The 13,934-nt window shown below is 52.7% G+C and overlaps 1 protein-coding gene across 1 annotated transcript in view; it reads left to right on the forward strand.

The window, feature by feature from the left end:
* The first annotated feature begins 1,342 nt into the window (after positions 1 to 1,342).
* LOC144217160 (multidrug and toxin extrusion protein 1-like) overlaps positions 1,343 to 13,934 on the forward strand; it is a 42,920-nt gene continuing 30,328 nt past the window's right edge. The window contains exons 1-4 of the mRNA XM_077746700.1: positions 1,343 to 1,657; positions 5,263 to 5,364; positions 9,173 to 9,241; positions 11,347 to 11,495. Coding sequence (XP_077602826.1) covers positions 1,343 to 1,657; positions 5,263 to 5,364; positions 9,173 to 9,241; positions 11,347 to 11,495 — 635 coding nt within the window. The remainder of the gene's footprint in view (positions 1,658 to 5,262; positions 5,365 to 9,172; positions 9,242 to 11,346; positions 11,496 to 13,934) is intronic.

Consider the following 13,934-nt stretch of genomic DNA (forward strand, 5'->3'; position numbering starts at 1 on the left):
CCACCCCTTTGCAGATGTGCCCTTTGGAAGGAAGTCCCTGTACACAGCTCCTTTAAGGAGTGGGGAATTAGGCTCCTGGTCACCAGGAGAGTTTATTTGTTGCCGTTGTGGAAGAGATTTCTTCTTCCAGTATTTTCATATATGCTATTACCAATGGACTGGAATTTTCTGTTGAAGAACTTGTCCGTGGCAACTTTGTTAAAACTCTTTACGAATTCTATTAGTTTCCTTTCCCACTTGCTTGCTTTGGATTGTGTTCAATTGTAACTCCAATTGTAATGCTTTGGCCTCTTTCTCAATATACATGTATCACATTTCCGTTCCTCTCTGGTTATATTGGCCAGGAGAATATTAAAGAACAGCCGTGATCGGAGAGTCCGTGTACATCCTAGGGTGCGGTCTGTGGGGACCCTGGGCTCCTCGTCTGCTTCCCTACATGTTAATTCTGGTGAATTAATTCTGGTTAATTCCCTACATGTTAATTACCAGTCACAGCACCCAACCCTTTGGGGAGAGAGCTGAGCATACGGTGCAGGTTCAGCCAAACATGAGACCCTATTTCCCTGACCAGGATGATGTTTCCAGAAGGGGGCAAGAAACCTCCATGGGACCAGTCAAGTTTTCTCCCTGGCTTTTGTCTGTTTGCAGCTAGAATAGGGAGGGTCTTATCTGGTCTACAGGGTGGGAAAGAAAGGCCTGAGGGTTGCCAGAGGCTGCCTGTGTAAACAATGAAACCAAGGAGAGGCGAGATGGGGAGAGGGAAAGCACTAAAGGCTTTGTTTTAAAACCCCTGAAGCCAAACTTCCTGGTTTGGGGAGCCCCAAAATGTACTCTTTCATTTTCTTTGCTCAAGTTGGATCGCTCTTATGACAGAAGTGATTTCCACTCTTCTGGGAATCATCCTCTTTTGGTAACTAACGTCTGTCTGGCAAGGACGGTGTACCGGGCTGAAGGCACTGGGTTCACCGACACAATCTCATTTAATCCTCACCAGGACTATCACCAGGAGATACTATTTGGGGTTCACAGAAGAGGCCAACTAAGGGTCTAGGAGGCAAGCAAGTTGCTCTGCTCTCTCAGGGACAACGAAGCAGGTTCCCCTTGAATCCTCGTTTGTTGACGCAGCCTCCGGTCCTCCCACTTGAGGCTGATGGATACATACTCAAAAACCCCGGGCGGAACAGGCATTGTTCTGTGGGGGGAGGTGTGGGCTTGTTGTTGTGTTTTGGTAGATTTCAAGTTCTTTAATAGAGTCGGTGGGAGAGAAGGACAGCACTTCCAGACCCAGCCTCAAAAGCAGGCGCTGAGCACACGCTGCAGAGCGGGGACCGCCGAAGCCAAGATGCCCGAGACGCAGGAGTGCGCCCCACCCGAGCCCTCGGCTGCCCGCCAGCTCGATCTCGGGGCGAGACCTCGAGTTCCCTCCTCGCCGCCACGGGTTCCAGAAACGGAAACCCCCGAGGGAGGCGCGGCCCAGGCCCCCGAGTTTGAGTTGGCAAACTTAGCCTGCCGGGCCCCGGAGCCCGGGGGCCTCGNCGAGGAGCCCGGCCCCGGAGGAGGCCAGGAGGCCACCGCCGAGCGGCGCGGGCCGTGCTGCCTGCAGCTGCCGGGCTTCCGAGAGGAGCTGAGGGCGCTCCTGGTTCTGGCGGGCCCTGCGGTGAGTAAGGTGGCTCCCGTCGGAGGTTGGCCCNCCGGCGAGGCATTGGGAGTCCCCGAGGAAGCGGGACCTTCTGGCCTTTAGGTGCCCTCCCTGCGTGGGTGAGGGTTCCAGCGAAGCAAGCGTCCCCCCAACCTCAGAACGCCCCCGGGGAATCTGGTTGGTTTGCAAACTAGCTGTCGGGTCGGGATTTCAGGTAGCTGAATTTTCTGGAGTCAGGGCGGAAGGAGGTGCATCGTCTCTCTTGGATTTAGATCTCCGGATCCTCCGGGATGATTCGGTCCCCCTCTGAACGAGGAAATTCGAAGCATCGTGCCCCACCATCTCCTCCGCCGTTAGTGTGTTAAAGATATAAAAAGTTTTTCATGTGGTTTTCTTTGGGGCTGAGGTTTTATTTTGTTCGTTAGGTTAGGCCTCTTTCTGCGTTGTCAAAAAGTAACGCGGGTTTTAAAAACCACAAGAACCACAACAAAATATCCCATCCCTGTTCTCCTGGCCGTTTGGGTGGTTTTCCAGTCAACGGAAGAAGTTGTTTCATTGGACAAGAAGATCCCGTTGTGGTTTCAAGGCAGAAATCAGCTTTTGGCCACTTGGTAGACCGTCTGCACCTGCAGAGGCTAAGGCGGTCAGGTGCCACTTCCTGGCATGGTGACCTCGCTGTCTGTGGGATCCTGTGACACCTGCTGTGGTGTGCATGGGGGAAAAGAAATGTCAGGGACAAAGCCACGAAAGGGAAATCCCTCCCCGCAGGAAGGCGTTTGTGAAGCGCTCTTGCAGAAGGAGAGAGAGAATGCGAGGACGCGGGGTTTGGAATCTGTTCTTGGGGGCTAGTTCCCTGCTTTGATCTCTCAGAAGGCAGGTTAGGAAACAGCTATGTGAATTTGAGTAGCTCTTGTAGTTTTTGCTTATTCGTCCATAAAATGCGGATAGAAATCCGTACTTTGGCTCAACGTTCCATCGCAGACTTGCCCTGAGAAGAGTCTCTGTAAGAAATGTTAACAGCCCTAATGTAACAACAGACGAACCCCACACACATGGCAGCTTCCTGAGACCCAGCCTTTTCTGGGATCGGTCCTTTGTCTCTGCTGGTTCCCACAGTAACCTGGTCCCCCTTGATGTAGGGGGGACCTTCCAGGTTTCCAGGGAGAAGCACTTGGCTGACCTGTTGACCTTTTGGGCATTATGTTTGTCGGAACACCTGTGTTTCTATGTATAGGACCGTGTTAATTACAGATACAATGTATATTACTTATAGGCAAAAATAGAACACCGGACAAAGGAGGAAACAGACACGCACTCTGACATTTCCCCACCCAGATAATTTAGGAATTTTCCCTCCAGTTCTTTGNATTTACTCTCTCACGAATTGTATGTGGAGCCTCACTTGGTCTCGCTCCATCTCTATTCCCATCTGCTGTGAGTTTTCTATTTCCGGAGGGGCTTGGAGGAGGAGGAGGAGGAGATGCATCCTTTTCTCATGCTCCGTGTCCCCTGTCCCAAGGCTCCACCATCAAGTAGGATGCGGGTCCAAATCTCTCCGTGATTTTCTCTCTCCCATTCGCTATCTCTCCTCCAGACCTCTCATATTAACATGGATCCGAGAGAGTATCAAGGCCGAGGTAGTAGGACTTCTCTCCCACTGAGCCTCAGACGAGGCAGGCGTGTAAGGAGAGAATATGCGTAACACAAGGGGAAGAGGTGCATATCAGAAAACATGTCAGTGCGTGTTCTATTTATTCGGCAGAGAACATACCTGTGAGACAGGGAGGTGGTAGTTGAAACTACCTAGCCTTGGGCTTTTTAACTTTGTCTTTGTCAATGGTATTATATCTTTACTGCCAGGCTGAGTCAGAATCCTGAAAAATAATCCCGAAGGGGCATTGCCTGCTCTCCGGGAGCACAGTCTCTGCTCATCATGACCTGAGTTGAAGTCCGACGCTTAACTGACTGAGCCACCCAGGTGCCCCATGGACCCCATGATCTTTAAAGTTATATAAATTCACAATCGGATAGACAGCAAGGTCCCCTAGCTGGAACCATGGAGATTGTGGCCAGTCCGCCTGGTGCAGGCCTCCGGGGGTACCCTGGCTGTAGCCTTAGTTTCTACAGATTGGGGCTTCCATGCCAGCCTTTGTTATTTTCACCGCTGCCCCCAGCTTTTCATTGTCCCCTGCCCGCGCTTTAGTTTTTGGCTTGCTTCTGTGATACGTTCCAATAGCATCCCTTCTGAAGGTCCTGTCGGATTAGAACCTGTTTGGGGGAGGGGGGGGGAGGGAACCAAGCAAGATGGAACCTTGTCTGAGGTCAGAACAGGTGTCGTCTCTCCTTTGGCCAATGGGACCAGCACAAGCACCTTTGTGCCCCATCAGCTTGGAAGGGACCCTTGGGGCAGACGCCGGCAGCGCCTGTCCACCCTAAGGTGTCAGTTCTGCCTTCCGCAGAGTGGGAGTCAGACGAATCCCCTCTTGGACCATGTAAGCCTCCTGGGAAAGAAGGGCTTTCCGGAGAGGTACTTTACTGCCTCTGCCTGGGTTTGGCAGGTGGGGGTGGGAGGTGTTTGTGTTTTTTGTTTTTTTTTTAAATATATTTTTGAGAGTTAGAGAGGGAGACACAGAATCCAAAGCAGGCTCCAGGCTCTGAGCTGTCTGGACAGAGCCTGACATGGGACTCGAACTCGTGAACGGCAAGATCATGACCTGAGGGAAAATAGGACGTTTATCCAAGTGAGCCACCCTGGTGCCCTGGGAGGTGGTTTAAAATTAACCTAAGGAAATAAGCTAAGTGTCCAAACGCAGCTACAGCCTTGGGGAGCAGGTCATAGTAGTTTCTGGAATGATGGCTCAATGTTCCAGAAGCCGAATTTGCCCTCCTATCTGAGCCTCCACAGGATTCAAGAATTAAATGTGCTTGGCAGATGGGGGATGTCTCACCCCAAGATTCGGGAGCCACTGACCTTCCAGGCGGATGATCTCATTTGTGCCCTAGGTGGCCCTGCCTGTGGAATTGATTGAAGGCGGTGTTCTCTCCAGTTGTCCCTAGGCATTTGGGGGAACAGGGGGGTTATCCCAGAAGGCAGCCTCTGAAAATTCCAGAGAGTGTATACATGTGATCTGTGGCATGAGACTCTGACGTGAAAAATCCATTAAAAAGGCTAGAAAGTTCTCAAAACGGATTCTGGGGGCGCCTGGGTCGCTCAGTCGGTTCAGTGTCGGACTTCCAACTCTGGTCTTGATCCCTCGGTTCGTGAGTTCGAGCCCCGAGTCGGGCTCTGTGCTGACAGTTCAGAGCCTGGAGCCTCCTTCGGATTCTGTCTCCCTCTTTCTCTGCCCCTCCCCTGCTTGCTCTCTGTCTCTCTCGGTCTCCCTCTCTCTCTCTCAAAAATAAAGATTAAAAAATTTTAACCCCCTTCGGAAAGCCTACTGGAAGTTGTGCGTTGGCCTGTGGAAGTTGGCAGAGGCCGCTACCAGCCGGGTTCCTTTACTGGAGTTGATTAGGAGAGGGTGGGGGCGCCCCAACCCCGCCCCCCAGACCTCACACCCTCCTTCCGCTGGGACGCTGTGAAGGTTGGCGCCCTCACCTGCAGCTCCTTTTGTGTCTCCTCCCAGTTCTTGGCCCAGTTGATGGTGTTCCTGATCAGTTTCGTGAGCTCCGTGTTCTGCGGCCACCTGGGGAAGCTGGAGTTGGACGCCGTCACCCTCGCCGTCGCAGTACGTACGGGACTTGCTACCGCAGATTTCTGAAAGCTGTCTGTGCGTTTCCTCTTGCTGCAATTACAAGCCGCCGCCCTTCATTTTTTTTAATTTATTTTTAAAAATTTTTAACGTTTTATTTGTTTCTGAGGGAGAGAGAGACAGCGTGAGCAGGGGAGGGTCAGAGAGAGAGGGAGGTGCAGAATCTGAAACAGGCTCCAGGCTCTGAGCTGTCAGCACAGAGCCCGACGCAGGGCTCGAACCCACAAACTGAGATCACGACCTGAGTCGAAGTCGAACAATTAACTGACTGAGCCACCCAGGCGCCCTGCTGCCGCTATTTAATGGCTTTAAACAATGCACTGTATTATCTTCCGGTGCTGGAGGTCAGAAGTCCCCAAGGGGTCTCACTGGTGCTGGCAAGGCCAGTAACCTCATTTCCATCTGCAGCTATAATTCTTGGCCACGTAACGTCACATTTCCCCGCGCTCCGGGGGTTGGGTTGGGACATCTTTGGAGGGCCCTTAGTCCGCCTCCCAAATCAGGGAATTTATAATCCATGGAGCTCTGGCTTTCTGTTCTTGGTCCCACATCTGGGAGAAGGGAACCCTAAAAGGGGGGTTGAAGTCTGACTTCATCAGGAGAAACTGTGCCCCCCCCACCCCCTTCCATCTCCATGACACGGAAGTGGAAGATGAAATCCTGGATCCTAGTGTCCAAACCTAAAAGTGGGAGGAAGCCCAGATCGTCCCTGTATCCTTGATATGAATCCCGCAAACCAAAGAGAGACGCCATTGACCTCTCCCAGGGGCTACGTGGCTATGCCTGGCCCAGTGGCGCTGCCAGTTTGTTGGCTCTGGCCAGCGAGGGGTGTCTGGGAAGGCGGATTTGGGCCTGCAGCGGGTGTGTGGCCGTTCTCTGCCTCCCCGACCCCTCGCTGCTGCCCTGCTAGGCACCCCTCCGCCTCACCTAGCCATTGGCGTCTGTTACCTCGGAACTGGGCGAGACAACTCTGAACCGGGTCCTGGGTGTACATGGGTTGTTCTGCTTTCAGGCAGCAACGTGGGCCCCCCAGGCTTAATTATCCTTCTGGGGTTTTAATGTTTGGAAATCTGGGGGGAACAAATGCGCTCAGGAAGCCTCTGGCAGCTTCTCTTTAGCCAAGCAAGTACACGAAAGCGATCCTTTGGGGCGCCTGGGTGGCTCGGTTGGTTGATCGTCTGACCTAGGCTCAGGTCATGATCTCACGGTTCGTGAGTTTGAGCCCCGCATCAGGCTGCTTCCGTCAGCACAGCTTTCGTTCCTCTGTCCCTCTCTCTCTCTGCCCCTCTCCTGCTCATGCTTGCTTTCTCTCTCTCAAAAATAAAAATACAAAAAAAAAGAAAAAGAAAGTTGGTGCTTCTAGGCCAAGTCCAGTTTGGGGCTGTTGTCCCTGGTAACCTCTCTGCAGACTCAGGTGGAGGTCACAGGTCCCAGACAGCCTGCGATGCCGCTCCCTGGCATTGGGGGGTGCTGCCCTGGGCTCCCCAAAGTTCCAGGGATCCTGGGGTTTAGTTCCTGACCCTGGTCAAGACCAGCGTTACCTGGAAGCCCTCTGGACTTCAGGGGCTTGATTCTGAGCCCTCAGAATCCTTTGGCCGTGCTTGGCCTTGAGCAAGTGGACTTACCCAGAATTGCCACCGAACCACATTACGTTCCCCTTAATTAGGATTCATGTTCCGGGGCGCCTGGGGGGCTCAGTCGGTTGNGCTGCAATTACAAGCCGCCGCCCTTCATTTTTTTTAATTTATTTTTAAAAATTTTTAATGTTTTATTTGTTTCTGAGGGAGAAAGAGACAGCGTGAGCAGGGGAGGGTCAGAGAGAGAGGGAGGTGCAGAATCTGAAACAGGCTCCAGGCTCTGAGCTGTCAGCACAGAGCCCGACGCAGGGCTCGAACCCACAAACTGAGATCACGACCTGAGTCGAAGTCGAACAATTAACTGACTGAGCCACCCAGGCGCCCTGCTGCCGCTATTTAATGGCTTTAAACAATGCACTGTATTATCTTCCGGTGCTGGAGGTCAGAAGTCCCCAAGGGGTCTCACTGGTGCTGGCAAGGCCAGTAACCTCATTTCCATCTGCAGCTATAATTCTTGGCCACGTAACGTCACATTTCCCCGCGCTCCGGGGGTTGGGTTGGGACATCTTTGGAGGGCCCTTAGTCCGCCTCCCAAATCAGGGAATTTATAATCCATGGAGCTCTGGCTTTCTGTTCTTGGTCCCACATCTGGGAGAAGGGAACCCTAAAAGGGGGGTTGAAGTCTGACTTCATCAGGAGAAACTGTGCCCCCCCCACCCCCTTCCATCTCCATGACACGGAAGTGGAAGATGAAATCCTGGATCCTAGTGTCCAAACCTAAAAGTGGGAGGAAGCCCAGATCGTCCCTGTATCCTTGATATGAATCCCGCAAACCAAAGAGAGACGCCATTGACCTCTCCCAGGGGCTACGTGGCTGTGCCTGGCCCAGTGGCGCTGCCAGTTTGTTGGCTCTGGCCAGCGAGGGGTGTCTGGGAAGGCGGATTTGGGCCTGCAGCGGGTGTGTGGCCGTTCTCTGCCTCCCCGACCCCTCGCTGCTGCCCTGCTAGGCACCCCTCCGCCTCACCTAGCCATTGGCGTCTGTTACCTCGGAACTGGGCGAGACGACTCTGAACCGGGTCCTGGGTGTACATGGGTTGTTCTGCTTTCAGGCAGCAACGTGGGCCCCCCAGGCTTAATTATCCTTCTGGGGTTTTAATGTTTGGAAATCTGGGGGGAACAAATGCGCTCAGGAAGCCTCTGGCAGCTTCTCTTTAGCCAAGCAAGTACACGAAAGCGATCCTTTGGGGCGCCTGGGTGGCTCGGTTGGTTGATCGTCTGACCCAGGCTCAGGTCATGATCTCACGGTTCGTGAGTTTGAGCCCCGCATCAGGCTGCTTCCGTCAGCACAGCTTTCGTTCCTCTGTCCCTCTCTCTCTCTGCCCCTCTCCTGCTCATGCTTGCTTTCTCTCTCTCAAAAATAAAAATACAAAAAAAAAGAAAAAGAAAGTTGGTGCTTCTAGGCCAAGTCCAGTTTGGGGCTGTTGTCCCTGGTAACCTCTCTGCAGACTCAGGTGGAGGTCACAGGTCCCAGACAGCCTGCGATGCCGCTCCCTGGCATTGGGGGGTGCTGCCCTGGGCTCCCCAAAGTTCCAGGGATCCTGGGGTTTAGTTCCTGACCCTGGTCAAGACCAGCGTTACCTGGAAGCTCTCTGGACTTCAGGGGCTTGATTCTGAGCCCTCAGAATCCTTTGGCCGTGCTTGGCCTTGAGCAAGTGGACTTACCCAGAATTGCCACCGAACCACATTACGTTCCCCTTAATTAGGATTCATGTTCCGGGGCGCCTGGGGGGCTCAGTCGGTTGAGCGTCCGACTTCGGCTCAGGTCCTTATCTCGCGGTTTGTGAGTTCGAGCCCCGCTTCGGGCTCTGTGCTGACAGCTCGGTGCCTGGAGCCTGCTTCAGATTCTGTGTCTCCCTCTTTCTGCCCCTCTCTCCTCATACTCTGTCTCTCTCAAATATAAAGAAATATTTAAAAAAGGGTTCCCGTTCCTCTGAAGTTAGGGAGCAAAACGCCTAGGACTGAAGAAAGAAGGCTTCCTAGTAACCCCTGGCTGAGGTGTTTCCTGTTTCTGAACTTGTGCACGGGCTTTAATTGAGTGGGGCCAGCGGATGGGCTCCGGGCGGAGAGTGGGGCTGGCTTGTCAAGGCTGCCTGTGGCCGGTGCAGACAGATTTTACCTTCCTGTCCTCCCCTTGCGCTTCTTTCCAGATGATCAATGTCACCGGAGTCTCGGTGGGCTTCGGCTTATCTTCCGCGTGTGACACTCTCATCTCTCAGGTAAACGGAGCCCCAGGCGACCCTCATGGTGACCCTGAACATCTTCCCGGGGCCATAGCTAGAAGGTCCCCACCAGCAGGAAGGGAGGGTCCTGGGCACAGAGGGAGGAGCTTCCTGACAGCAAGCCCTGTGACACTTGGCCAGCTGTCAGTTCCACTTTGCAGGGCCTGCTTCTTCGACATGGGGCTGGCTTGTGCGCAGGCTTGTGCGCAGCCCCCTTACGCTGCCTTCCGGCCAAATAGGGGACATTTCGTACCAGGCCCTTTTATCACTCTCTGCATCACTGAGTTTGGGCCGGTCCCATGCTTCTCAAACTTGAGTGTTTCTCCGAGCTACCTGCGGGGCTTGTCACAGCAGGCTGGTGGCATGCTGGTAAATGCTGAATGACCATGACCCGGTCTGGGGTGGGGGAGGGGGCGGAGGGACCTTCGCGCCTTGCCTTTTCCAGTGGCGGAAGTAACTAGTCTGTAGCTATTTTCTTTCTTTTTCCTTGTTTTTAATGTGTCTTATTTATTTCTGAGAGAGAGGCAGCGTGAGCAGGGGAGGGTCAGAGAGAGAGGGAGATACAGAATCCGACAGGCTCCAGGCTCTCAGCTGGCAGTCAGCATAGAGCCTGACGCGGGGCTCGAACCCACAAACTGTGAGATCATGATCTGAGCCGAAGTCAGACGCTTAACCGACTGAACCACCCAGGCGCCCCTCTGTAGCTAGTTTCAAGCTACTGCACAGACGGCACTAAATGCATCCCAGGAAGAGATGTGCAAGTTCAGCTTTTGTAAGCCCGCAGGAACGGGCTGCTGCGCTCCCCCGGCGCTCCCCCAGAGCTGCGGTTTCGCAGGTTGGGGGCGGGGCCCAAGAAGCTGCATCTCTGGTAGGTTGGTTTCTGGCCGACCCTGACTCCCCATCAGAATCACGTGGGAAAAGGGGCGCCTGGGTTGCTGGGTGGGTTCAGCATCCAACTTGGGTTCAGGTCATGATCTCGTGGTTCATGAGTTCAAACCCCACATTGGGCTCGCTGCTGTCGGCGCAGAGCCCACTTCAGATGCTCTGTCCCCTCTCTCTGCCCCTCGCCCACTTCTGTTCTCTCAAAAATAAAGAAGACACTTAAGAAATAAATACATAAAAATGACTGATATCTGGGTCTCACCCTGGACCTGTTAAATCTAAACTTTTTTTATTAAAGTTTATTTATTTTGAGAGAGAGAGAGTGGGAGGGGCGGGGTGGGGTGGGGAGAGAGCATGCCAGTCTCTGCACTGTTAGTGCAGAGCCCAATGCAGGGCTCAGACTCCTGAGGCAGGAGACCACGACCTGAGCCAAAACTAAGAGTCAACCGACTGAGCCACTGAGGCACCCCTAAATCTAGAGACTATCTTTCGTGGGACCCTGGTATCCGTGTTTTAAAAATGTTCTCTAGGTGGGGTGCCTGGCCAGCTCTGTGGTGTATGGTACTTTCTTTTTAACATTTGTTTATTTTTGAGAGAGAGAGAGAGACAGAGTGAGCAGGGGAGGGGCAGAGACAGAGACACAGAACCTGAAGCAGGCTCCAGGCTCTGAGCTGTCGTTACAGAGCCCGACACAGGGCTTGAACCCAGAAACCACGAGATCATGACCTGGACTGAAGTTGGATGCCTGACTGAGCCACCCAGGCACCCCTCTTTTTTTTTTTTTTTTTTTTTAAATTAAGCTCTATACCCAACGTGGGGCTTGAACTTAGGACCCTGAGATTAAAAGTAGCATACTCTGGGCACCTAGGTGGCTGAGTTGGTTAAACCTCTGACTTTGGCTCAGGTCATAACCTCCTAGCTCATGAGTTCAAACCCTGCGTCGGGCTCTGTGCCGACAGCTCAGAGCCCGGAGCCCGCTCTGCCTCTGCCCCTCCTCTGCTTGTGTGTTCTCTCTCTCTCTCTCTCAAAAAATGAACATTAAAAAACATTTTTTAAAGGAAATTAAAAAAAAAAGTTCTCCAGGTGATTCTAACGGGTAGCCAAGTTTGAGAACCTCTGATACCTAAAGGGTGTGGCAAAGTCACGACTGAAGGCCTTTGGGGGGACTGAGGGGGGACCGTTTCTACACTCATGGGTTTGCTTGGATTGTGTGCACCCAGACGTATGGGAGCCAGAACTTGAAGCACGTGGGGGTGATCCTGCAGAGGGGCACCCTGGTGCTGCTCCTCTGCTGCTTCCCCTGCTGGGCGCTCTTCGTCAACACCGAGAACATTCTGCTGCTCTTCAGGCAGGACCCAGCCGTGTCCAAGTAAGGGGGGCCCCTGCCATGGGGGGACTGGGTCCATCTTGGCAGAAAAATGGCCCCATCTAGGTTCAGCCTCTGGGAATTCCAAAGGCCAGGGACAAGGCTGCACCCCAAGAGTGGGTTCGGCGTTCCTTAGCCGACTTCTACCAGGCTGTGGTGCTTTTCACACCTGGCGACCAAGATCTAGAACCTTCCTTAGTTGGGTGACTTCGGTGTAAATAGTTTTATAGCGAAGTGGTTTGCAGACATTCTTCGCTTGAGATAGTCGTTTACAGCGTTAGTTATGGTTCGGGCGTTCTTGACCCTGGTTGATATGAAAGTCACCTGGGTGCTTTTAAAACCCACCCATGCCTGGTCCCCCTCCCCCGTCAGTGTTCGGTTTGACTTGGCCTGAGGTGTAGTGTGGGCATGAGTGTCTTTCAGGGTTTCCCTAGATTCTCATGTGCCGCCACGTTGGCCACCTGCTGGTTTAGTTAATCAAGACCTTTAAAATAAGTCCTTGTCCGAGACCAGTGGCGGTGACCTTAGGGGACACTGAGCAATGGGGCCTTTCTGGTGATCAGAACTGGTACTGGGGCTTTGCGGAGACACTGCAGAATGTCGTTAGACACCCAGATTAGTTCCGCGGCAGACAGTTACCTGGCCATAGTGCCGAGGTTGAAAAACCCTTTGCTAGACCTAAAGATTTGGAAGAACCAGGAGAGGCCATTTGAGTTATAACAAGTGTCCCATTTCGCGGTTGAAACCTATGAATTTAGAAAGAGCCAAGAATGGGAAAGGGGGTTTTAGTTAGTTTTCCTGCCTTGAAATAGAAACCTCTGAGGCCTTTTTTCTTTTCATTGTACAGGCTTAGCCAGGAGTATGTGATGATCTTCATTCCTGCTCTGCCTGTAAGTTTTCAAGGCTTATAAGGTCCCCTTCTTTTTTTCTTTTTAAGTATATTTATTTTATTTTGAGAGAGAGCGAGAAGGAGCAAGCTTGAGTAGGGAAGGAGAAGAGAGAGGGGGGAGAGAGAGTCCCAAGATGCGCTGTCAGCGCAGAGCCCAACTCAGGGCCTGATCTGTGATCACGAATTGTGAGATCATGACCCGAGCCGAAATCAAGAGTCAGACGCTTAATTTGCCACCCAAGTTCCCCACGAGGTCCCCTTCTTGAGGTTTGTTGGTAGAAGGCACCTGAGATTCCCATGGGCTCAATGCATTGGGTCAGTCTTCTATGATTCGCACGTGATGTTGGCTCCTTCAAGAAGCGTGGTTTTAATTATGCCCGTGAGGGGTGAAAGACACAAACATCTGTCCCTTAACGAAACCCCAGGATCAAGGCGAGTCCAGTAAGCCGTTGGCTTGAATTTCCACACCTGGAGTGACCTCCAAGTATCATCCACAGAAAGGAGCTCAGGTTTTCTTTTTTTTCTTTTTCTTTTTTTTTTCCTGTATGGAGGTAAATTCTTCCCTGTGTCAGAACCCCTTAGGGGCTCACTCTGAACATTTATATATTTTTTTTCCTTGCTGAGTTTGCTCACACGGAACCCTAAGTGTGTGTTCGTGTCTGACAGAGAAGTGTGTGGTCCGTGAGCAATCAAGGCTGATTGTATTCAGTTGGACGGTGCGGCTGTATGGGTTTGCTTGCGCTCCCCTCGCAATGCACCGCAGACTGGGGTGGCTTCCACAACCTTTTCTCACACTGTGGAAGCTGGAAAGTCCCAAGATCAAGGTGTTGCAGGGTTGATGCCCTTGGAGGCCTCTCCCTGGCGTGCAGACCGCCTCCTTCTGAACTGCGTCTTCTCAGGCCATCCCCATGGTGGGTGCAGCCCTCATGTCTCTAGGCTTCTCGTAAGGACCTCAGTCCTGGGGCAGAGCTCACCCTCATGGTCTCATTTTAACTTGCCCACTTATTTAAAGACTGTCCCCAAATGCAGCCACGCTGCAGGGTTAGGGCTTCAGCATACGAATTTGGATGGTTGTAATTCAGCCCTGAAAAGTAGCCATCTGGGGGCACCTGGGTGGCTCAGTCGGTTGAGCCTCCGACTTCGGCTCAGGTCATGATCTCACAGTTTGTGGGTTCAGGCCCTGCGTCGGGCTCTGTGCTGACAGCTCGGAGCCTGGAGCCTGTTTCGGATTCTGTGTTTCCCTCTCTCTCTGACCCTCCCCTGCTCACGCTGTGTCTCTCTCAGATATAAAAAAACTAAAAAAAAAAAAGTAGCCATCTGCTTTCATCATTGGCATCGTGGCTTTTAATTTCTCCCGAAGCCTCTAAAGTTTAAAATTCTTGGGGGGTCTGGGCGGCTCATTTGGTTAAGCATCCGGACTCTTGATTTCTGTTCAGGTCATGAGCTCATGGTTTGTGGGGTTGAGCCCCGAGTCAGGCTCTGTGCTGACAGTGCAGAGCCTGCTTGGGACTCTCTCTTCCCCCTTCTCTCTCTGCCCCTCCTCTGCCTGCACA

The sequence above is a fragment of the Crocuta crocuta genome, unplaced genomic scaffold (genome assembly GCF_008692635.1).
Source record: "Crocuta crocuta isolate KB4526 unplaced genomic scaffold, BGI_CrCroc_1.0 scaffold139, whole genome shotgun sequence".
NCBI classification, from domain to species: domain Eukaryota; kingdom Metazoa; phylum Chordata; class Mammalia; order Carnivora; family Hyaenidae; genus Crocuta; species Crocuta crocuta.